This window comes from Impatiens glandulifera, chromosome 5 (assembly GCF_907164915.1).
Source record: "Impatiens glandulifera chromosome 5, dImpGla2.1, whole genome shotgun sequence".
Classification (NCBI taxonomy): Eukaryota; Viridiplantae; Streptophyta; class Magnoliopsida; order Ericales; family Balsaminaceae; genus Impatiens; species Impatiens glandulifera.
The window spans coordinates 49205702-49228933 of record NC_061866.1 but is presented as its reverse complement, the minus strand read 5'-3'; the positions used below and the strand labels follow the sequence as shown (position 1 = coordinate 49228933).

Sequence of the window (23232 nt, the reverse complement as noted above, 5' to 3'; positions counted from 1 at the left end):
ATAGTCTTTGACATATATGAATAATAAACGACAATATTCATACACTGTGTTAATATTATTTGATATTCATACACTGTGTTAATATTATTTGAATTATTAAAGTCGAGGATGATAAATCTGATCAAGATAAAGTAAAACTTCTTCAACTCAAATTTTTTAGAAAAAAAAATCACACTAAAAAATATATTCACTTATAATATTTTCATAATCACACTTTTTATATAAATATTTAATCACTTCAATATATATTCTTATTTAATTTAGATTAATCATGTTACTAGTTAAATTAAGTTGTGTATTTTATTTTATTTATATACTATGTTTTAATAGTTAAATTTTTTATTTTATTTTAGAGCACTTAAGACCGAATCAAATTAGCTCTGGTTAGTTTTATCAGTACAACAGAAAGGCAGTTACAGGCGCGAAGATCAGAAATAAAGCCAGGTACATTGAAACCAGTAAGAGAAAAGAAGAAAGAAGCACAAAATGGAGATGATGGAGGTTGAAGATGAAGATGGAAGCACAAGGATCGCTGACATGGCGAAGGATATTTTTCAAGTCCCGAATAAGCCTGGATTTGCCATTAATTTTTATTTTTTAGCAAATACGCGGACTTCAATCAACTCTCGTATACAATTTTACTTTCCTCCCTTCTTATCTCCTCACGCTTTAGCTTTCTCCACATCAAACTCTCTCTCATCCCTTATCTCTATCTCTGCAAGGTACATCTGAACTACCTCACACCGAGTCTCAACGAGTTTCACCGATTCCGAACGATTCTCACCGTTTCTCAACGTTTTACTGCAGGTTTCGCCATGAAAGGAGGTAAATCTAAAGCGGAAACCAAGAAGCCAGACAGCAGGTTAGATTTCGATTTTATGCACTTTCTTTCTAGATGTTTTTAGATATTCGATCTCATTTGTGTATGTGCCGTGGTTTCGTTTGTTTGTTTGTGTGATTCATTCTATGAATGAAGATCGATTCTGCTTCATAATTTATTGTTAGGCTCGCCGTGAAGAAAGGAAAAGGCACTGAGAAGGCTAAGCCTATCGCACGGCCGAAGAAAGGAGCAGCAGCAGCCAAGGATCCTAACAAGCCTAAGCGTCCTCCCAGCGCTTTCTTCGTCTTCATGTACCTTTTCTTCATATTCTCGTTAATATTGACCGGTTGATCCACATATCTGGTTTAGTTATCTTATTTATCGATTCAATTCATTGGATCAGGGAGGATTTCAGGAAGTCGTACAAAGAAAAGCATCCTAACAACAAATCTGTAGCAGCTGTATGTCTTTTTTCTTTTCAATTCCTCATCAGATCCATCAATTTCTCATGTATTTTCAACTCTGAATTAATTTATGATATGATCAAATCAGGTCGGTAAAGCTGCTGGAGACAAGTGGAAATCGTTGACAGATGCTGTGAGTTAATTCATTCACTTTTAATCCAGCAAATCCATTGCAATAGCAGTTCGCTAGAATCAAACTAAATATCTTCGTTTTTCCATTTTTATTGTAATCAGGAGAAAGCTCCTTATATAAGCAAGGCAGAAAAGAGAAAAACTGATTACAATAAGACCATGGATGCTTACAACAAAAAGCTGGTAATTGTTCTTGTTTAAGTTAATTTGTCTAGCATCAGAATTTGTTCTGATATGTATTTTATTAGGCGGGAGATACTGCTTCTGCTGCTGCGGATGAGGATGAATCTGAGAAATCGAAGTCTGAGGTTGAAGATGACGAAGATGATCAGACTGGAGAGGTTTGGTTTGTTTTGGTTTGACTGATTAAAACGAAACATAATTCACTGAAAAAACATTAATCTCTGCATATTTCCTTTTGTAGGATGATGATGACAGTGAGGACGATTAAAGATTATGATAATACCAGCAAGCAGTCCATCTTGATAATTGTCTAAAACATGTCGTCTTTGTTTGTTCTTAAGTTTACATTTGTCATCTTTACTCATAGTGATTGTGTTCATTATTATGTTTTCCCTTCCTTTGTTCTCGAATGAATGTGATAGTATAACTACCTTTGTAATGAAAATGTTGTTCATTGGATGTTCAGGATCTTGTTGACAATGATACTAATTTTTATACAATTCAACTAGTTTACAGAGAAACCATGATTACGATGATGAAGGTATTGTGGGGATCCACTCATTTCCCTGTAAGAAATTGTCTACTGAATATGTTGTTACATGATCAGCTGGAATTCGACTACTCCATGCCTCTCTACTTGTCAAATTGGCGCCTGGACCTAAATTCATATACTCGCCGAAGTAAAGCGTGGCTAATCCGAAATCACCAATCCAATTTAACCACCCTTGTGGAGCAATCAAACCACCAATCTGACATCCTATATAAACAGTCCTTGAATATTCTTTCCATGGCCTCCCCAAGTAACTCTTGTGATTACCCGGCATTGCCGCAACTTCCTTCAAGAACTCATCAGTACCGTTCACGGAGCAGTTTAGGAACACGAAACCAGTGGCCAATGCAGGATCTGATCGGCCGTGGGCAGCCACCACATTGATCTCGGACGATAGATTACGAGAAGTTATAAAGATTTGACAGTCTTGGAAGACGGTAGTTGACATTCCGAATATGAAATCCACGTTGCCTTTGATGATGCATGATTTGTAGAATTGTCTGTGGGAGTTGGAACATAGGGTGTCCTGATTTCCGATGAATTCGCAGTTTTCTACTATCGAGTGATCGCTATCTGACCGGAATGCCAATGCCTGGTGTCCGTCTGGACCGGCGGTGTTTTGGACTGTGATGTCCTTCATCATAAACCCGTCCCCTAAAACTCCTGCATGGAATTAAAATCAAATCAAATAATTATTTAAGTCATGGATCCATCAGTATCTAATCATTAAAAATGGTTGTATTTGACTCACCGACAGTAGCTGACTCATAGGTGGACATACCAGGTTGTCCAACATTCAATGATCCTGTAATGACAGTTTTACCCATTCCGTCGCCTAAAAAGACCACATTCTCCTTCTGTAATGGAACCCGAACCGTCTCCTCGTAAATACCCGCTTTGATCCGAATCACGAACTTGTTCATCCCATTGGTGTCCGGTGCAGCCGTCACCGCCTCTTGGACCGTCTTGTAGTCGCATATCTTCTCCGCTTTGCAAACCGTGACATTCTCCGGCAAGCCAACAGGGATGCCCTTGTTCTTGTAATTGACGAAAGATCCTCCTCCACCACCATTAACAACCTCGTCCCAGAACCCGTCTCTCTCTGTTTTAGCCGGACCCCATAACCCGGTTTGATTACCAAACGAATTGTAAGCGGCCAGCATGCTAAGGGTATCGCTGGTCATATTCTGTACAGTTTGAACAGAATACGCCGCGGTTTCCATAACAAGAGACCCATTTGCCGTCTTGTTCAACCCTGACCAGCACGCGGTTTCATACACGAGGGCAGCACCCATCCAAGCTCTAGCGTCCTTGATTTGACCGCGTGGCAAGGCCTGACTCGTCAATGACATACGGTAAACTGCATTATCGAGGACCTGCATACAGCTATGAACGGCTCTGGAGATGTTGGGATTATTTGATCCGGGCTTTCCCATGATAGCGTCGACCATGTTTCTAGCGACCTGGAGGTTCTCCGACGTGATTTGGGTGGCGAATTGGAGCATTCCGATGGTGTCTAGTTGTTGTGATGAATTGGAATCGAACTTGTGTGCGAAGGATGATTCACAAGCCTGTGGGTTTCTTGAGGTATTACATGCTTGCTGGATGGAAATAAATATCCTTTGGGCGGCGGGCGGGGCCGTTTTGCTGAAGGTGGTAGTTTGTTTGTGGTAATTGACAATGAGGACAGATGATGTCACAATGGCAATAGCGGCAATTGTCACGGAAATGACGATGACAAGGGCCGGCTTGGCCATTGGAGATCAAAACTTGAAGAACAGAACAGAAATGGAGGAGAAACAGAGAGGAGAAGAAATGGGGAAACAAGAATTGAAGGGTATGGCCCTCTAATCTAATAATGAATACCGTCCAATTAGCACGTGGTTGGACGAAGAAGGGTGAAAGATGGATAAAAAGAAGAAACGACTAATCACAATAATATATATGTTATAAAGAAAGTATTGTCATGAATCATGTCGGTAGATGTTGATGAAAGAGAAAAAAATTATTGAAAAAAATGTCTACATTCAATTCCTTTCACATGTATCCCAGTTTTAGTTATAACTGTTTTGATGCTTTTAATTTGACACATTATTAACTATTAAAAGAATTATTATTATTTTGTTTAATTAAAAGCGAGCTTTACGAATATATACTTTTTCACTTTCATTTAAAAACTTTTCTAGTACAACTTTTTAACCAACTATGACCAAATTTGATAAAAGCAAGACATTCTTAATAATATAAGTTCAATTTTTAAACTAAAATATATATATATATATATATATATATATATATATATATATATATAAATAATGCTTAATTTTCAAAGTGTCCGGATTGTCGGGTCGATAGTTGTGTTTAATTTGGATATACATGTGAGAGTTAACTAATATTTGAGTCGAATTGTAGTTTACCCACCCATAAACATAAAACGGTTCTGTATGATTGTATGTTTCGAACTTATAACTTAATAAAACAATTACAACACTTTAATCAAGTGTGATTAGAATGTGGTTTGCCGAGAGATAATAGGCCGATAACAATTGAAAGTGGTTAAAAAATATAAATCAAATATTTGATTGACCAAAGTGTGAGGTCATCATGCTAAATATTAAAAAATATGAATTAGATATATGATAAACCAAAATGAAAATGTAAGTTCACGAGATGAGAGGTTTATTGAAAAAACATGTAATTATATATTTGAGAAAATGAGTTTGTTTTACCGAAGTAAATAAAATGTGAAATAAGAGTGTTTTATTTTTTATTTTAATATATTATTCGGTCACCATGTTAAATATTAAAAAGTATAAATCAGATATATGACAGACCAAAGTGAAAATGTAAAGTTACGAGACGAGAGATTTATTGGAAAAAAAATGTAATGATATAGGTGAGAAGTTGAGTTATTTTACAAGTGAATAAAATGTAGAATGAGATGTTCTATTTTTGTATTTTAATATATTATTAGTGATTTATTAAGAATTTTAAACATTGAAAAATATATATTATTATAATTTTTAAAAAAAATTATTTTATTTATATTTGTATTCGTGTAATGGCACCAAGATTTTCCTAATTCAAAATGTACCAAGCTCATACATAGCTATGGATTTAGTGACAATAATATTTGTCGTGTTTTTACCGATTTTGCCCTAACACATTAAATTTTGATTTTATAATAATCTCAGATGTCTCATTTTTTTTTAACAAATTATTGATTTTAATAACTTCAACTTTAAAGTTCGGATTGTTTAATGTGGGGATTATTTGGAATAATTCTTAATTCAATTCTTAATTAAATCATTCAAATAATCAATAAAAATACTAAATTATCTTTATTTTATTTTTATAATATTTAAATATTTAATACAATATAATATTATACTTCATTTTTTATTTTAAACAGGATGAATTATGATTTCAGATTTATTTGAAAAGAAAGTTTCAAGATCCGAACAATTTGAGCTTTGTTTGATGGGTCGTGTGATAGGCCTTGTTCGGCTAGGGTTATTTGGGCTTTGTTCATTTTCAGTTATTCTTACACTTTAGTCTTAAATTATAATTTATTATTCTTATTATTTAAATTATTGACATGATTAATTAAATTAAAATAATGTTTGTTTAATTCACATAAGAGTTCACATTTGAAATTATTTGATTTTCACCTTGATTAATCAACCTATCTACTAGTTATCAATTTATTATCAAATAATTAGCTCAATAAATCAATTTGTTACATGTAATTGTGATTTTCATGTACTAGTTTGTTTTCACATATTTTACTATGTCACCTTTGTATTTACCTTAAATTTTAATGTTTAATATTTTCATTTTTTTTTATTAGTGAGCTTTATTAAGGTTAATAAATGCATAGTTGTTGTTTTCAAAAAGAAAATTTTATAAACTTCCTTCTTTATTCTTTTTTCTTCATTTGGCTTTTTCCTTCAAGAATAATTAATATCAACTTATTTAAGACAATTAATGGTGCAAAAGTAATTAGCCAAGTAGCTAGCTAGCTGCCTCAAACACGTAATTAAATTTCACCACATATATAATTATATAAATCTAGCTATTTATTAAGTTCTTGAAATTTTAATTGCATTTCATGATGAGGTGTTCTTTATTATATTATATTTATATTATAATTTATACCCAATTAAGATTCTTATCATAATTCATTAGATGTAAAATTCGGCCTACTATCCATTTGAAAAAGCCTAGATAAGTAACTTTAAGAACAAGAATTCCAATCAATATAAAAGACCATTTCTAAAATTGTATAATTATGTTTATTATTTTCGTGTGGGTCAAAATACATTGAATTTAATATTTCGATCTGATACGTTTATCTCGTTTTTTGTTTATCTCGTCTTTGATCTTTTTTTGTACGAATACAAAAGACGAGATTACGTGCAGAGTAATAGGTGAGATTGATTACATGCAGGGCAATGTAAAAGATCAAAATGTTTAATGGATTTTGACTCACATGAAAATAATAAATTTGTGTGTGCACATTTTCTTTGATTAAGACTCTTCATATGTTACATTACAAAATAACATGAATTTATCAATAATTACATTATTTATACATATGACTTTTTAGTCTATAAAACACAAAATAGTAAAAACATATCCATGATATCCATAGAAAATTATAAGTACTCAACCATGATATAAATTATGTATAAACAAAAAATTGACATACCTAAATATCAATAGTTTATAAATTCATATATATATATCTATATATATATATATATATATATATATATATATATATATATATATATATATATATATATATATATATATATATATATATATATATATATATATATATATATATATATATTATTATATATATATATATATATATTATTATTCTAAACAAAACTTGTTATATAAATGTTAATTAAACAAATGAAAAATATATAAACTTAATAAAATAAAAAGGAATTAAATTGTTTTGTCACCTATAATTTGTTCGGATTGGAATTATTTGAATAATTTAGAGAGAAAATAATGATTGATGATAATTTTAAGGAAGAGAAGATTGGTTTTGGTAAAATGATTTAAAAGTTATTAATATATATAAATAAAAAAAATATAATTTATAAATTTTAATATTTTTATTAACTCGATAAAAATCGAAGTAATATTTGAGTGATTTGAGTTATTTAATCATATATCTATATATATATTTTTTTGAATGGTAATACCACACTCGTTATAGTCTCAATTTCTATTCAAAATATTTATATGAATCAAAATTTGTGAACTTTATATATATATATATATTATGTTTAAAGTTTTATTTAAATATTTTAAAAATAATTTACTATTCTTACATTTATTTATTATTCAAAAGTGATTAATTTTTTAATCAAAATATCAAAACTCTTTAGTTCTTTTAATTATTATTAAATATTAATACATTTAAAAAAAAAAAATCACTTAGGTTAGAAGAGTTTTTTTTTAATTTTTTTAAAAATAAACAAAAAAATTATTAATATATAAATAAAATAAAAAATAATAATTTTAAATAAATAATATTTTAATTAATAAAATAAATGATTTTATAAATAAAATAATAATTTTTGCATAAGTTATAATAATATAAGTCTGAAAAAATGATTTATATGAAATTATGAACATGGGTTTGGATATTAATTAATGAAAGAAAAAGGTGAAAAAGATTGGTTTTTGGTTGCATCTTCCCGATGAGCGAGCAATACGTGCACGATCAGTAGAGTAGTAGTAGGGAGGGATAGCTAGCTAGGTAGGTCAGGGTTAGGGTTAGGTTAGGTTATCTACTTGAAGACCCAACAACTGAGAAATCTACTTTTCTCATCCTTTTTCTCTAAATGGAAACCTACATTAATAATAATAATAATATTTATTTTTATCTTAATCTAGATCTTATTCATTCTCATTAACCCACATCTATTTATTTCCTCCTTTGGTAAATTTCTCAAAACAACACACTTGAAGCCATTCAATTCTTCCCCTTTTATGCATCTTTCTCTCACTCATCATCTTGTTCATCATTTCAACCCATAAAAACTTTAGGGCTTATTCTCTTTGGGTTTTTTTAAAAACTCAACCCAAATCAATTTTCTAATCAATCACTTCTCAACAATCACATCACTCATTTCATTAAACAAAATACCAAAATACCCTCTATTTTAAATTATTATTTATTATTTTATTTATATATACCAATACCCTTTAAGTCTTTTTACCAAAAATAATCATCACCTCCTCAAAATCATCACCAATCATTATTTTTTTCTCTCTCTAGGTTTTTTAAATAACCCCAATCCGAACAAGGCCTTAGTTGGATCTATGAAAGTAAACTCACACATAATTTAGGAATTGTTTGAATTGAGGTTATTTAAATAACTTAAAGGAGAAAAAATAACCATCGTGGATAATTTTGATGAGGTGGTCATGGATGGACCCAGAATTCGGTGGTGGGATGGACTTAAAAAAATTTAGTGGGTTTAAAAAAAATTAGGGTAGGCTGAAATAAAAAACAAAAAAATATATGTAAGTTTTACTATTTTTTTTTTAATAATTAAATAAACAAAATATTAAATTTTAAAAAAAAATTAAGGGTAATGTCACATTTTAACCGTAAAAAAAAATTCGAGATGGGCTGCCTTTTACATAGATTCGTCCCTGAAGTTGGTGATTATGTTTGGTAAAAAGATCTAAAGAGTATTGATATATAAATAAAAAATAATAATTTAAAATAAAGAGTATTTTTGTATTTTTGTTAATGAAAGGAGTGATATAATTGATTGAAAAATTGATTTTTTTTATTGTAAAGATTAAATAAAAAAGAACAAGGCTCTATTTGAAACTTGTTTGTTGTTGTTATTTGAGAAGTCTGTTAAAAAACACAAATATCAAACAAGGTCCTAGATGTATAGGGTTGAACAATCTTATTTTACCATCTTAAACTAATTTATAATTTGATTGATTTTGTGTTGTTTTTAATTAATTAGCAACTAATTAATTTCCAAACAATATCCCATGATCAGCGCCTCAAAAATAATAATTATATACTTTTAAGGACAATTTACGTACGGGATGGATGGATTATTATAATTATAGTTTGGTCAAATTTAAATATTAATAAATGTTTATAAATATATATATGTTAAAGATTCATGGATCTTATTGCGTGCAACAAACACCCAATGTTCAGTTTAAACTAGCATTTCTTTAATGCCGTACCCTTCATTAACTCTATTCTCATTATATTTTTCAAAAATTATAATATAAAATAAAATATTCCAAAAGTAAAAAAAAAAAAAATCAAAATACTATATCCCAATTTTAAGTGTTAAAAACAATAATTATTTTCTTATATTTCATACAAAAAAAACACAAAGTTATAATTATAAAGACATGTAATTTATATTAATTATTATACTTTAAATGAAACAAACAATATCTTACCTCATACAAAACAAAGAATAATTATAAGTATGTAGATGTTAATTTGAATGAAATTCAATTTATAAGATTTTGAGAATGTCATAAAATTAAAACCTTTGGAGAAATGGTATTTTTAGTGTAAATGGATGAGGTTGATAAGTTTATGAACTATTTATACTAGATATATCGTGTTTTTGTATGGTTATTAGTATTCATGAATATTATATAATTGTTGAAAAAAAATATACATATACTATTTTGTTATATATTAAAATAAATATAAAAAAATTAGAAAATATTTTTTTTTTATTAAAAATATATTAATTATTTTTTTGTCACATTTCCAAAATTTGTTGTATGTATTCAAGACCAGAAAATACTTATTAACAACTATTTATACTAGATATATCGTGTTTTTGTATGGTTATTAGTATTCATGAATATTATATAATTGTTGAAAAAAAATATACTTATATTATTTTGTTATATATTAAAATAAATATAAAAAATATATTTTTTTTATTAAAAATATATATATATTTTTTTGTCACATTTCCAAAATTTCTTGTATGTATTCACGACCAGAAAATACTTATTAACCAATAGTATTTTTTGACCGTCCTTATGTGACTTTGCTAAAGTTAAAATCTGTCTATACTTCATAATCAAATTGCGATGACGACAATTATAATTTTTTATTCGGTTTTTTATTTAAATTGTCTCGTTATGATTGGTTGTTCTCCAGTTTGATCGGAGATGAGACGAGGATGGTATTTGTGTTCTTCACACCGATTTCAACTCGATATCATTATATTCTGTCCTGAACACTAATAAATACAATCAAATATAAATATTTTCCATATATTTTATAAAAAAAAATTAAATTTATTTCTTTATAATATTATAAATTTGTATATATATAATATTAAAAAATTTGTTTATAATTTTTTTTTAATTTTTTTAAAAAAAATGATATACAATGTCCCACCTGAATTATTCGAAATCACACTGCAAGATGATAATAAAGAAGATTCTCAAACTAAAATAGATGAGGATGGTATTATCCTAATAGTTATTGGTGGCCTGAAATGCCTCTAATTACTATGAATTAAGAAGTTTTGGATATTAATTAATTATACTTATAGAATTGGGGCTGTTATAAGAAAATTTAAAAATAAAGGTCTAGGAAATAACTAAGAGAGATCTGTAAAACCTTATTATTTTCAAGCTTGGACCCAATTAATTATAATAATTATGTTTAGTTTAATTTTATAGTATTTTTAATTTTGGCCCATTTTGATTAGTTAATCTAAATATCACCTAAAAAATATCTGATGACTCATTGAGTTATTTCTTAATTAAGTATATGATTCATTTATATAACTTAATTAATTGTATATAAATAACTATATGTACACTAATAATTTAAATTTGTAATTATTATAATTTTTGCTGTTATTAAATGGTATTATTAATATATTTAAATTAATAAAAAAAAATATAATACTTCAAAATTAGCATGAGAGGATAAAATATTGGGTTAATAAGGGAATTATGAATATTAGTTTTGTTTGTAGTTAAGGGCTTGTAAGAGGGTAGGTGCATATTTAATCGTATTGTAAACTTTAAATTTAAAAGAATTAATTGAGCAAAATGTAAAAGTCAACAACAAAGACGTAATGAAATTTATGAGTTATAGTAATGATTTAAAATAAGTTTTATTTAAGATAAAAAAAATAACTAATAAAATTACAGATTTCTAATTGAATTGTTTAACAAGTAAATGAGTTAACAAAAATTCATAAAACCCTATTTTTTTTTTATCATTTACATATAGTTTCTTATGTTTAAAAAAAATTAAAAAATATAATAAAAAATAAATAAAATTTAACAAATTAAATGGTGTAAATGTTACTTTACAAACAATTTACAAACATTAATATTTGAAGTTAGTTTATATTTATAAAAAAAAATTAATCAATCACAACAATAATTCTCACTAATGCAATTTTATTGAAAATCAATTCGAGTCATTCTATTTCTTCTGAAATAAAAATGTTAATATCCAATAAAATCTGCTAAAAAAATATATAAAAATAAATTAAATCCATGAGGCACCATCAAGTTCTTGTTCAGAACTTTTACCAAATTAGGCAAACTTTGAGCTCAGAGTTTAAACTGGATTTGTACAAATATTTTTTTTTTTTATTTCTTTTAATTTTATGAGGAATTGATTTAAATAAAATAATGTTATATATATATATATTAATATTTTAATAATATTTGTTTGTTCAAATACAACTCCACTTCACGGTGTTTTCAAATAAGGCGTATAAATTAAATTCTATACTTTAAAATCATTTGCTCTAAATTAAAAAACAATGTATATTTTGATGGAATCATGTACAAATTTTAAAATCAATAATCCTCTATTTCTAATTAACTAACCTTTCTGTGCATTTTCCTCAACGAATCTTAGGCCCAAAAGATAAATTTGATCATGCATGATTTAATTTTCTCAACATTTTTCTCATATATATATAAATGAGAGCCTAAAATGATTGCTCTATTGCATGCGCAATTTGCAGGCAAGAGATCATGAATATATTATTATAATATATAGAGAGAGCTTACATAAGGAGTTTCATATATGTCATCAGATTTATGTGTCATAAATTCGATATATTGACTTTTTTAGCCATGATTTAATATTACAGTACTATATATATATATATATATATATATATATATATATATATATATATATATATATATATATATATATATATATATATATATATATATATATAATTGTTGCAGTTTTACAAGAAAATGGTTTAAAAGTTTGATTAATCCTCTATCTATCTATATATTTCTAATTGCAATTTTACTTCATTTTCTAAAGTTAAAAATCAAAATATATTTCATTAATTAATGTTGTTAATTAAGACCCTTTAATTTATTTTACATTCTTCTTCTTCTTCCTTGGCATGGCATGGATAATGGATTGAAAGTTGATCATGAATAATGAATGAATGGATTTTGATATAAAATAACAAATTTGAAATGAATAAATGGGAATTAATTAGGGTTTTGATATTTAGAGTAATTGGTGTTTTTGAAATAAAATGGCCCCCCAATATTAGAGTGCACAGAATTCAACCTAGGTAGAACACGCAACCCTAGATGATGAGTTTCCTAATATGGATTATTGTCCTTCACGCTCATCTATTTTGATTATTCACTATCTTTGTACTTCTTAGACTTTTATAACCTTTATCATTAATTCATTCAAATTAATCATTCTTATATTTTTATATTCACTTATATAATTACTTTCATTTAATCTCAATTTTTGTATTTAAATGATTCTTTTTTTTTTTATAAAGAAAAACAATAGTGAAATTAATTTCTTTCTAAATTAACCGTCAATATCGAAAATGATGATATGTTTTTTTTTAAACTAGGTTTTTGTAGGTGATGGCATGTGATTCAATCACTTTGGGATCACTTATTGAAAAATATTATAAACAACAATTATCATTAATTATTGATTTATTGATAACCACAACTATATATATGCCAATGTTTTGTTTGAAAAAATAAAATCATTTATTAAATAATTAAAAGGCATGCAATTCTAAGAACATTTAGAAATTATATTCAAAATAATGAAATTTCATATATAAATTTGACAAAAGAAAACATTATATATTTATTTTTGAATTAATGGATAAAACTTAGATTATAAAATTATAATGAAAACGCCAATAACATTATTTTAACAAAAGTTAGTATATAAGTGGTCATAAATTTTGAACTTAATGAAACATCAATCAAACAAAATAACTTTTTAACTCAATTAGTCTTCCACTCATTTTATTATTAACTATATTAATTTTACTTGGCCTGTTGAGATTAATTATTTATAATAACTACTGTTTATGAAGAGAAGTGAGATCTTTTAACAATTTTTTCTAAGACAAGACATCTCACAAAGTACTAAGATAGACTTTATCTTCATATTTTCTAAATATCTCATATGTTCTATTGTCATCCAATCTAAGTTCTTCAAATTCTTCAATGAATTTGTGCGCGCATCACTTATGGGATATTATTATTTGAACGATAATACATGCATATGTGAAGATTGTTCGAAAGAAGCAACATTCATTTGGACGAAAGCTGCAGAAGGCATTCTAATGTCACGAGTATAAACATTTAGTTGTGCTTCATAGTATTTTCTAATTATTATTTTATAAGAAATCATTTATTGTGTGCACATGTTTTATGTATGCAGCATGCTCAATAATTTGTATTGTTAGTAAGCTTTCCACTTCAATTTTCACTCATTATATTATAAACTTGTGATTTTGTATAATCCATGAAAATATTCTATCATTTTTAAATAAACTTTAATCCTGATCTTTTGTGGCATACCTTCTCCTAAGAAAAATTCACTCATTGTCTTTGGCATCCAAAATATCTCCCTTTGCATTAATCTTTATTTAATTATTGGAAAAAAATCATTTTATTGGTCACTTAGTCACAAATACTATTATTTTATGAGTGTAAAATTGAAAGGTAAATTAAAACAAAACTTACAACAAAATGTAGAAAACACAAAACAACAAATTGAAATCATCACATCTCTCATTTTTTTCGCCATCCCAAAGTATTCAGATTAATATGATACGGAAGCTAAAAGGGTCAACAACTCGACAAAATTTGATTGTTCGTTTATTTGAAGTTTGACTCCCACTTCTAAAGTCATGTTCCAAGCATCAAAGATCTAGTGACCTTCCACAAACTTGTGATTTAAAGGATTTTCACCATTTTCATGTACACATGAATTGTGGTAAAATATCAAGACAAAACAAAATTGTGATAAGAGTTAATTAAAAATCATAAAATCCCACAAACATAAAAAATATATATATTTAAATTCACATTTTTGTTGTTACTCGATCGGCTAGAATATATATCATATTGGGTTATCTCATAATATGTAAGCATCGATTGACCCCTCCCATTTGTCGTGGTTCCTTAGAAGTCCATTCATGATCAATCGACCTCATTCCAGCTGTCACCTGCGCGAATACCTTGTTGACTATAATTGCATAAATATCTCGATCTACTTGAATGAGTTAATTTTTTTATCATTAACTTTGAAAAATGAGACTCTACGTTCCAAAATTTGACAATCACTTCGCTACCCACTTTAAAGCTAGTCGACTCAGAAATAGTTATTGGACTCCATAAACTCATTTTCACACCTACTATGTATATGGCGAATTAATTGTATTATGAACAATCGTTTTTTTTGCCATTATTAGGTTGAAAAGACAAAGTTTGATTATTTATCTATCATGTATAGTAAAATCATGATTTAATATGAGAATGAGGAAGAAATAGATTAGATTTGATATGAGATCAAAATTGGGCATACATTGAACATGTACCTTAATTTCATGTGGGTACCTTTTGAAACTCATGGAATGACCAAACGTTCTAGACAAAACAAAAGGCGTAAAACCACACCTATGCCGAGATGAAAAGCTACCTACGTACTAAAATTAATGGGGAATCATTCCCAAGACTTATGGGTTATGCTTTCTGATCATCAACCATATCATCATACACTTTTAACCCTAGTTTAATTAATTAAACAAAATAATAAGTAACATTTATATATAATTCATGATTCTAACCCTAATTTCTCAGTCCAGGTTTCACCGGGACCCACTACAGATTCCACAATTTTATTTATTTATTTATTTATTTAAAATACATTGGAGATACCTAGCTTGAAGACAACTATTTTTCATTAAAGTTCATCAAATTAAATTACAAAGAAAATTCAAGACAGATTGTAGTTGCTAAAAGTCTCATCTCTCTTAATGATAAGTATCAAACATTAATTAACTTGATTATTGATCATATCAACATTTCTCAAAGGAAGCCAGCAAGATATTTTTGAAAAGTGAGAAAATTTCCCCCCACATACTATAAACACTAAAGTCACAATTTTCTTTAATTTGCAAAAGCAAATCAAATATTCAACAAGTAATTATGACACAAGTTGCTCCAACTTAAATCAAAATACAACATCTTTTGAACATAAAATTCAAAAGAAAAAGGAACAGCTAGCATTGAGTTCATGAGTTATCTTTTGGTTAGAAAAGAAGCATTGATATATCTCATGATCATGATCATGAAGCATCATCGATCCATCCACAAAACCAAGTGATCTTTGTACATAATGAACAGTTATAGAACATTTGTATTTCTATAGAGAGAGAGAGATAACCATGTGGGTCGAATGCTTACGTATGTCGATAGAGACTTCAATGACCTCCGTATTAAATAGGGTTTCATCAACTCTTTAATTTTGTACAACAACAACAACAACATCAAACATATAATATTCATATGGATAATATCACTCATGATCAATTACATGATCAACTCCTCAATAATCCAAACACAACCACCTTCTGGTGGGAACAAGATCCCACCGTCGACATGCTCATCGAAGATCATCAAACGACCTCCTTGCACCAAGAATTAGAACTCGAAGAAGAAAAAGAATTAAAAGAAGATGATCATGATGAAGATGAAGAAGAAGAGTTGGGGGCTATGAAGGAGATGATGTATAAGATTGCAGCCATGCAACCGGTAAACATTGATCCGACAACAATCCATAAGCCCAAGAGAAGAAACGTGAGAATTAGCGACGATCCTCAAAGCGTGGCGGCTAGGCGTAGGAGAGAGAGGATTAGTGAGAAGATCCGAATCCTTCAAAGGCTTGTTCCTGGTGGAACAAAGATGGATACGGCATCCATGTTGGATGAAGCTGTTCGTTATGTTAAGTTCTTGAAACGACAAATTAAATTGTTACAAACAAATGTAATTGGTCCAACCCTAGGATCAGATCATCGTGAACTTGTCAACATGAATAGTACTCATCATCATTGGCCGGTTTTCTTTGATGAGCCACCATCAACGGCGGAGATATATCATCATCAACCCTAATTTCAAGTATCTATATATATATATGAGGTAATTAAATTTTAGATCTTATTAATAAATTAAGAGATTGTGTTGTGTGAGTGTGTGTGTGGAGAAAAACATATTAATTAATTAATTGTATCATTCTGGGTACATATATAATTATATATTATTGAACCCACTTCAATTAATTCATCGATGATCCTCGATCGGAGCGATTTAGCTTGAGGTTAATTAGGGTTTAGGGATTTGTATGTATTAATTTGTTAGAATAAGAATAATGAAATTATTAATAAGTTTGATTTGTGTTGCATGATGATTCATGAGATCTAATATTAATGATCTGGGTTTGTTTATTTGTTAAGAATAATTATAAATGATGACGTTTACAAGATCCATAATAAAATACTAAAGTCAAATGAATGATGAGAGAGAGAGAGGGGTGATGGATCATCGTTGTTTTGTGGTTATGGATGGCAAAAATAGATGTTCTGATGAGAAGTCGCCGGAAATTTACAGTTTGTTTTGCCGACACTCTTTTGGGGAATACAACGGGGTGACGTCAGCCCCTTCAAACCTTGTGTGTGTATGTGTGAGCACTGTGTGAGAGAGAGAATCGAAATCCATGTGGCCTTATGTTGTTGTATATATGGTGAATGTCTGTTTTTTGTGATGATGGATGGGAAAGAGATTTGGTGACGAAACTCCGCTGCAAAAAAGTTAATGTGTACGCACGCACTATATCTTTTTTGAAGTGACAATTGAATATGTTCTTCAATTTTAACTATATTTTCAATTCAAATAAATACATAATTTATTTCATTAAAATTGTTTAATTTGACCTACCTCTATCTATCTATCTTATTTAACCCCTGAGATCTCTCTTAGTTTTGAATTCATCTGGTAATTATATATATAAACATTATTCAAATTCATGATTTATCCATATGTTGGACTATATTTGCATGAATTACAACATGGTTTATAGGGTAAGTAAGATGTAACAAATCAGATCTTCTGCTACTGAACAGAGTGTTCTCAGTTGCGGACCAATCAAAATTCAGTAACTCTTTTCATTCTCAGGTTTAGTACCAGCATAATCTTAGATGAATACAAATATAGGTTATTGTGTGGGTCTTTCCTGGTTTTTTCTTAAATCTTTTGAGCCAATGTCCTAGGGCTGGTTCGATATGGGATTATTTAAAAAACCAGAATAAAGAAAATAATTAATGATGATGGATGATTTTAAGAAACAATGGTTTTTTTAAACAAATTTAAAATAAAATAATAAATAATAATTTAAAATAAAATATATTTTAGTTCATTAATTAAATAATATGATTCATGATAAGAAAAAAAAGTGAAATAATTTCGAGTTATTGAAAAAGCAAAACTAAACAAATCCCTATAGTAAGAAGGCGATCACCCAATTGGAATCTCTCTTACCAAAGGGCTCATGTGTGGAGAAGTAAAAATGTAATATATTTTTTTCATCATTACTTCTTCCTTTGAAATGGCACATAGGTCGGACCATTGCTTGATACTGAACATTTATTCCAAGATTAGCTAAAATCCCTACCCATCCATGTCAAGCAGGATTGAAGGAATCGATCCCAATAGCCTGAACGAGGAGAAAATTTGTTTGGAAGGTTTATCCCCAAACTCTCTAAAGAGGCAGAAGGAGTAAAGCTGCAGTGCTTCCTACTTTCTACCCCATCTATGAAGAATCTGGTATAACCACTCAGAAAATACATCCTCCAAATAATTCAAAAGGTTATAAAAAAAACATGCATAACAAAATTTGAACCATTTACATAAGTCCGTAATGTATTAACATTATATTTAAACAACTATATTAGATCATTAGTGATATATTATATTCAATTAATTCATCATAAAATATAATAATAATTAAAAATAATAATTAATTTAATTTTTTCGACTAGAGCACCCAAAACCTCTATCCCTCTATAGTAATTTGTTGAAATCTTATTTGATCAAACTGATTAATGAGAACAAATCTGTTTTCTCACGAGCAATGTTAAATGTATGTATCACACTTTAAAACGGAGAAAATTACATAGTGAATGTGAGATCCACACTAATTATAAAATAAACTAAGTTTTGAAAATTGGTACATACATTGACACGGTTAGTGAGGCAGCATATCTGCCATGGATAATATTAACTTATTAGATGATAATTGAATTTTAGTAACAAGTCAATACTAAGATAATTAGTAAAATTAAAAAAATTATATCTACACATTAATCAATGTAATTTAATTTAAATTATAGTAAGTTAGAAAATACCTAAACTTAAATGTTAAATGAACACTAATTTATAGCTGTAACTAAACTGTTTATAATGTTTGTAAAACATGTTTATACATATAAATTAAGCTACAATCAATTAGATTAGATTTCGGTATAATGTCATGATTTTGTTTCGTTTGCTTAATTAACTATTCTCATTTTTATATTTCATGGACAATTTTCAAAACTGTAGATTTCTTTCAGTTATTTAGTTAAATAACATTCATATATTTAAACTTAATCAAAATTCTATATCTCATCCATTCAGATAAATCAGATATAGGGTTGTGGATTACAACGAGTTAGTGGTTTTTGGTATAGGCGGTGCTCACCCAAGTTCAAACAAAATAGGGGGAAAAAGTCATAAAAACAAAATAATACATTTGAAAAAAAAAGGCTAAATAATTTCATTATTACATACAAAATAAAATAAATAAAAGTAATGAAAACCTTGATTGGATCATTTTCTTTTGGGACAACTCTTTGTAGTTTTTTCTTTCCTTTTTCTTGTCAAATTCGTAACCATTTAGCATGAGAGTAATTGTTTGTCCATTTTTGTGAATGTTATTTATATTACCTTCCACTAAGAAAAATAGATATGGAAATAGTTCAATAGTTATGAAAAATAAAAATATAATTATGATTATTGTGAATCTAAACAAATAATAATTTATAACTCATATATTATATGAGTGTGTCTCAAGTCAAACACAACCTATAGTATTAATACAGACAGTTCATCAATAAGGTCATGTTTCACTTTTTTCTTTCTTTTTTTTATATAACATGTACATGATCTATTCAATGAAAGAAAAATACTGAAAAGAATTACTCAATATAAAGAGCAAAATAATACACTTCAAAATGAAGCAATGTGCCTAAATAATTCCATGAATATATTTTGTTTTTTATTTCCTTTTTATTGTAAGATTTTTATACATTTGGGATGAATGCCATTGTTTGTCCATTTTTGTGTACCATATTCATATTATTCAAAATAAAATCTACATCTTTGGATTTTAATATTTTCAAAAAATAAAAAAATAAAAATTCTTTGTCAGAAGTGGGGTTTGAACCCACGCTAGTGGACCAGAACTTGAGTCTGGCGCCTTAGACCACTCGGCCATCCTGACTTTTGTTTAACAATGAATCTAAATTAAATAAAAACTATTACATTAAGCTTTTTTTGTATGATTTAAATTATTTATTAATAAATTCCTCCAACCAAAATATCAAGATCCTAGTTTGAGATGTTATCGAAATGTTTATGTAACTGAATGTATAGGATGGGAGTACATTTTTTATTGTTAAATTTTGATTTGCAATTGTGTGATTTAAATCATTTGCAAAGTTCATAACAAACCCATGATTACAATTCATTAAAGCACTATACAAATATGGTGAAAAAACAGAAAAAAAATGAAGTTATAGAGAATTGATAATTTTGTTGTAGGATGGATGAAGATGAGTGTTTTTCAATGCAAACAATGACAACCTTGATAACCTTAGCATAAAGATAAAGTCACATACTGGAAAACCTTAGAAGTAATATATATATGAATAAATAAACAGTCTTTACCACTACAAATAGTCTCTAGTTTCATCATTCTCTTCCACCAAATCCTAATCTGATCAAGTTTCTATATTAACTTAACTATAATTTATGGCTTTTGTTCCAAATTATGGCTTCCCATACTCTTCTTCACCTCCCCCACCTCATTTTCCAATCCTGCCACCACCCTACCACCCCAATTTCCCGCCACCACCGCCGCCAGCAGCAGCAAAACCACCCAGCCATCCAACCCTGCCACCACCACCACATCCACGATCACCACCACCACCACCGCCTGCAATTCCACCTCCACCTTCGCCAGGACATCATACTACCATCATAGTTGTGTTTGTGTCACTGGGTGGCCTTTTTTTACTGGGGTTTCTTTCGGTGGCATTATGTTGCTTTCTGAAGAAGAGGAAGAAGAAACAAATTCAGGAGATGGAAGTGGTGAGAGTTGATGAGCACTTGAAAATTCGAGAAGCTGTTGTACCAGGTCCAAATGGTACTACACAAACTGTCATACTAAGTATTGATGAAGATATTCACGTTGAAGAAGAGACTAAGAAGAATGAAATAGTTAGCCAAGTTTCTCAGAATCATCCTGGCCATGACCTTGAAATAGCCAAAGCAACAACATCTTCTGATGCCAAGAACAATGATATTCACCAGAAAAGCTAATCCCAAATCATTTGGAATTAAATTGTTATTACATGAACAAGTAACTTACTTTCCATTCATCATTGTAATAAATTATCACTCCGATCCGGTCAGTGATGAGCATTTACTAGCTCTTGATTCTTTGTCCACAAACTGTAGCAAATTACAAGGAATGTATGTAATTCAAACTCAAATATGTTTACAATGCAATATATATTAACTTTGATGCAAACAGATAATTGTTAGGAACTTAATGATAGAAGAAAAAGATGAAGATAACTTTGAAAGTGAATAAGATCCCACCAAGGTATCTACTCAAATGACAAGGATTTTAATAAGAAATTTGAGTTTCGAATTATACTAAGAATGCTCTGATTTAAAGGGTTCATGCTAATTACCCCCATAATAAACCCAGATAAAAAAAAAAAGAATGTTGAGTATCTATAGGCTTCATATATCGAGACCCCATAATAAACCCAGATAAGAAAAGAATGTTGAGTATCTATAGGCTTCATTTAACGAGTTTTTTCACATTTTTTTAAGTTGAGGAAGTTAGGATGACTCTGGGATCGAACTCGAGACATTTGGTCTCTTAGACAAGATTCTTGACACATGAGTTCAATATTTCAAGAAAATTAGAAAACTTAGTAGCAAACTTTATATCACAACTACCATTTTGCCACTAAGAATTTTCAAAGAAAAAAAAAACACTTGAAATTGTGCTGCCGTCCAATTCATCATTTTCCAAAAAGTAACAGCTAAGATGCATGCAGGCAGGCAGGCATCTTCTATACATTGGGATCTTCGGAAAAGAGGTCTAAGATTTATTGTTTCATCTATGAAAGTTGAATGACAAATCCTACTATATATCAATGATGAGCACTTTGTGTTATCATCATCTCAACCCTCCACCATAACATTGACAACAAGTGTAAAGATATGATCAAAAACATATTGATGGACAAATCTATCTTCATTCTTCTTCATATAGCCACTACTCTTCTTGTTTTTCCATTTCCTTTCACCAGTAAGTTTTCTGTTTTTCTGATTCTTAATTAATCACTAGTATACATTTTCAATGCCTGCTGTTGAATTACTTACCTCTCAGATGGGAAGGTGATGATGGAATACATAGGAGCAACCGGCAAGCCAGTAACATTCGACGCCGTCCCAATCAACGACAACATCGACTTTCATTTCATCCTCAGTTTCGCCATTGATGCAGACCAATTAGGAAATCCCCAAAACGGAACTTACTCACCTTACTGGTCATCAACCCTAACTCCACTCTCCGTCATGGAAATCAAATCTCGTCACCCAAACGTAAAAGCTCTAGCAAGCCTTTCAGGTTGGAGTATCAACAATAAAACCCTACGTTGGTACAAGCCCATCAATCCCCAAATATGGATAAAGAATGCTTTCACCTCATTAAAAAACCTAACAGAGACATACCACCTAGACGGCATCGACGTGGATTATGAAACATTCAGCAAACGCGACAATAGCTTTGCTTATTGCATCGGGGAACTGATTAGTTTACTTAAGAACCAGAGCGTGATATCGGTAGCCACGATTTCTCCGTTCTATAGTACAGTAATACCGTATATAGAGCTTTTCAGAGAGTATAAGGAGGTTATTGATTATGTGAATTATCAATTCTATACGGATAATGTGAAGACTGCGGTAGGGTATTTGCAGGCGTTTAAGAGAAGGACGGGAGAGTTCAGTTTGGATAAGGTTTTGGCGAGTTATGAAGTTAGAGGAAGAGGGATTCAAGGAGATGCTTTTTTTGATGCGTTGAAGTTGCTAGAGAGAAATGGATATAATGTTAGCGGGATCATGATTTTCTCGGCTGATGCTTCTGCTTCTAATGGTTATTACTATGAGAAAAAGTCACAGGATTTCTTGCTTAATTCCACCACTTGTTTATGTTAATTCATTTGGGTGGGCAAGGCAAAGCAGAGCAGAGCAAACAAACACATTGAAATGATTTTTTTTGCTTAAACAATAACATAGAAATAAAGCATCATCGGCATGTAATTGTTTTGTTTTTTGTTTTTTTTGCCTTCTGCTGCTGCTGTTGCTATATTGAT

General features: G+C 29.3%; 5 protein-coding genes and 1 non-coding gene across 6 annotated transcripts; 4 read left to right on the top strand and 2 right to left on the bottom strand.

The window, feature by feature from the left end:
* The first annotated feature begins 466 nt into the window (after nt 1-466).
* Nucleotides 467-2058, top strand: LOC124939761 (HMG1/2-like protein). The gene is made up of 8 exons (XM_047480202.1): nt 467-722; nt 808-862; nt 1006-1131; nt 1224-1281; nt 1373-1417; nt 1519-1599; nt 1665-1757; nt 1841-2058. The coding sequence occupies exons 2-8, from the start codon at nt 816-818 to the stop codon at nt 1865-1867; spliced, it is 477 nt and encodes a 158-aa protein (XP_047336158.1). The 5' UTR covers nt 467-722; nt 808-815; the 3' UTR covers nt 1868-2058.
* LOC124939760 (probable pectinesterase/pectinesterase inhibitor 51) lies at nt 1992-4044 on the bottom strand. Its single transcript, XM_047480201.1, has 2 exons — nt 2901-4044; nt 1992-2812 (listed from the first exon to the last, which is right to left on the bottom strand). Exons 1-2 carry the CDS (start codon nt 3904-3906, stop codon nt 2127-2129), a joined length of 1692 nt encoding a protein of 563 aa, XP_047336157.1. The 5' UTR covers nt 3907-4044; the 3' UTR covers nt 1992-2126.
* An 11989-nt stretch (nt 4045-16033) lies between these two features.
* On the top strand, nt 16034-16636 carry LOC124939593 (transcription factor HEC3-like). Its single transcript, XM_047480053.1, has one exon. The coding sequence runs from the start codon at nt 16034-16036 to the stop codon at nt 16634-16636; it is 603 nt and encodes a 200-aa protein (XP_047336009.1).
* A 3346-nt stretch (nt 16637-19982) lies between these two features.
* On the bottom strand, nt 19983-20060 carry TRNAL-CAA. The gene has a single exon. It is a non-coding gene; the product is annotated as a tRNA-Leu (tRNA).
* Nucleotides 20061-20590: 530 nt separating this feature from the next.
* LOC124939592 (protein TRACHEARY ELEMENT DIFFERENTIATION-RELATED 7A-like) lies at nt 20591-21160 on the top strand. The gene has a single exon (XM_047480052.1). It carries the CDS (start codon nt 20591-20593, stop codon nt 21158-21160), a length of 570 nt encoding a protein of 189 aa, XP_047336008.1.
* A 911-nt stretch (nt 21161-22071) lies between these two features.
* Nucleotides 22072-23188, top strand: LOC124938417 (chitinase 2-like). Its single transcript, XM_047478851.1, has 2 exons — nt 22072-22166; nt 22248-23188. Exons 1-2 carry the CDS (start codon nt 22079-22081, stop codon nt 23072-23074), a joined length of 915 nt encoding a protein of 304 aa, XP_047334807.1. The 5' UTR covers nt 22072-22078; the 3' UTR covers nt 23075-23188.
* The last annotated feature ends 44 nt before the right edge of the window (nt 23189-23232 follow it).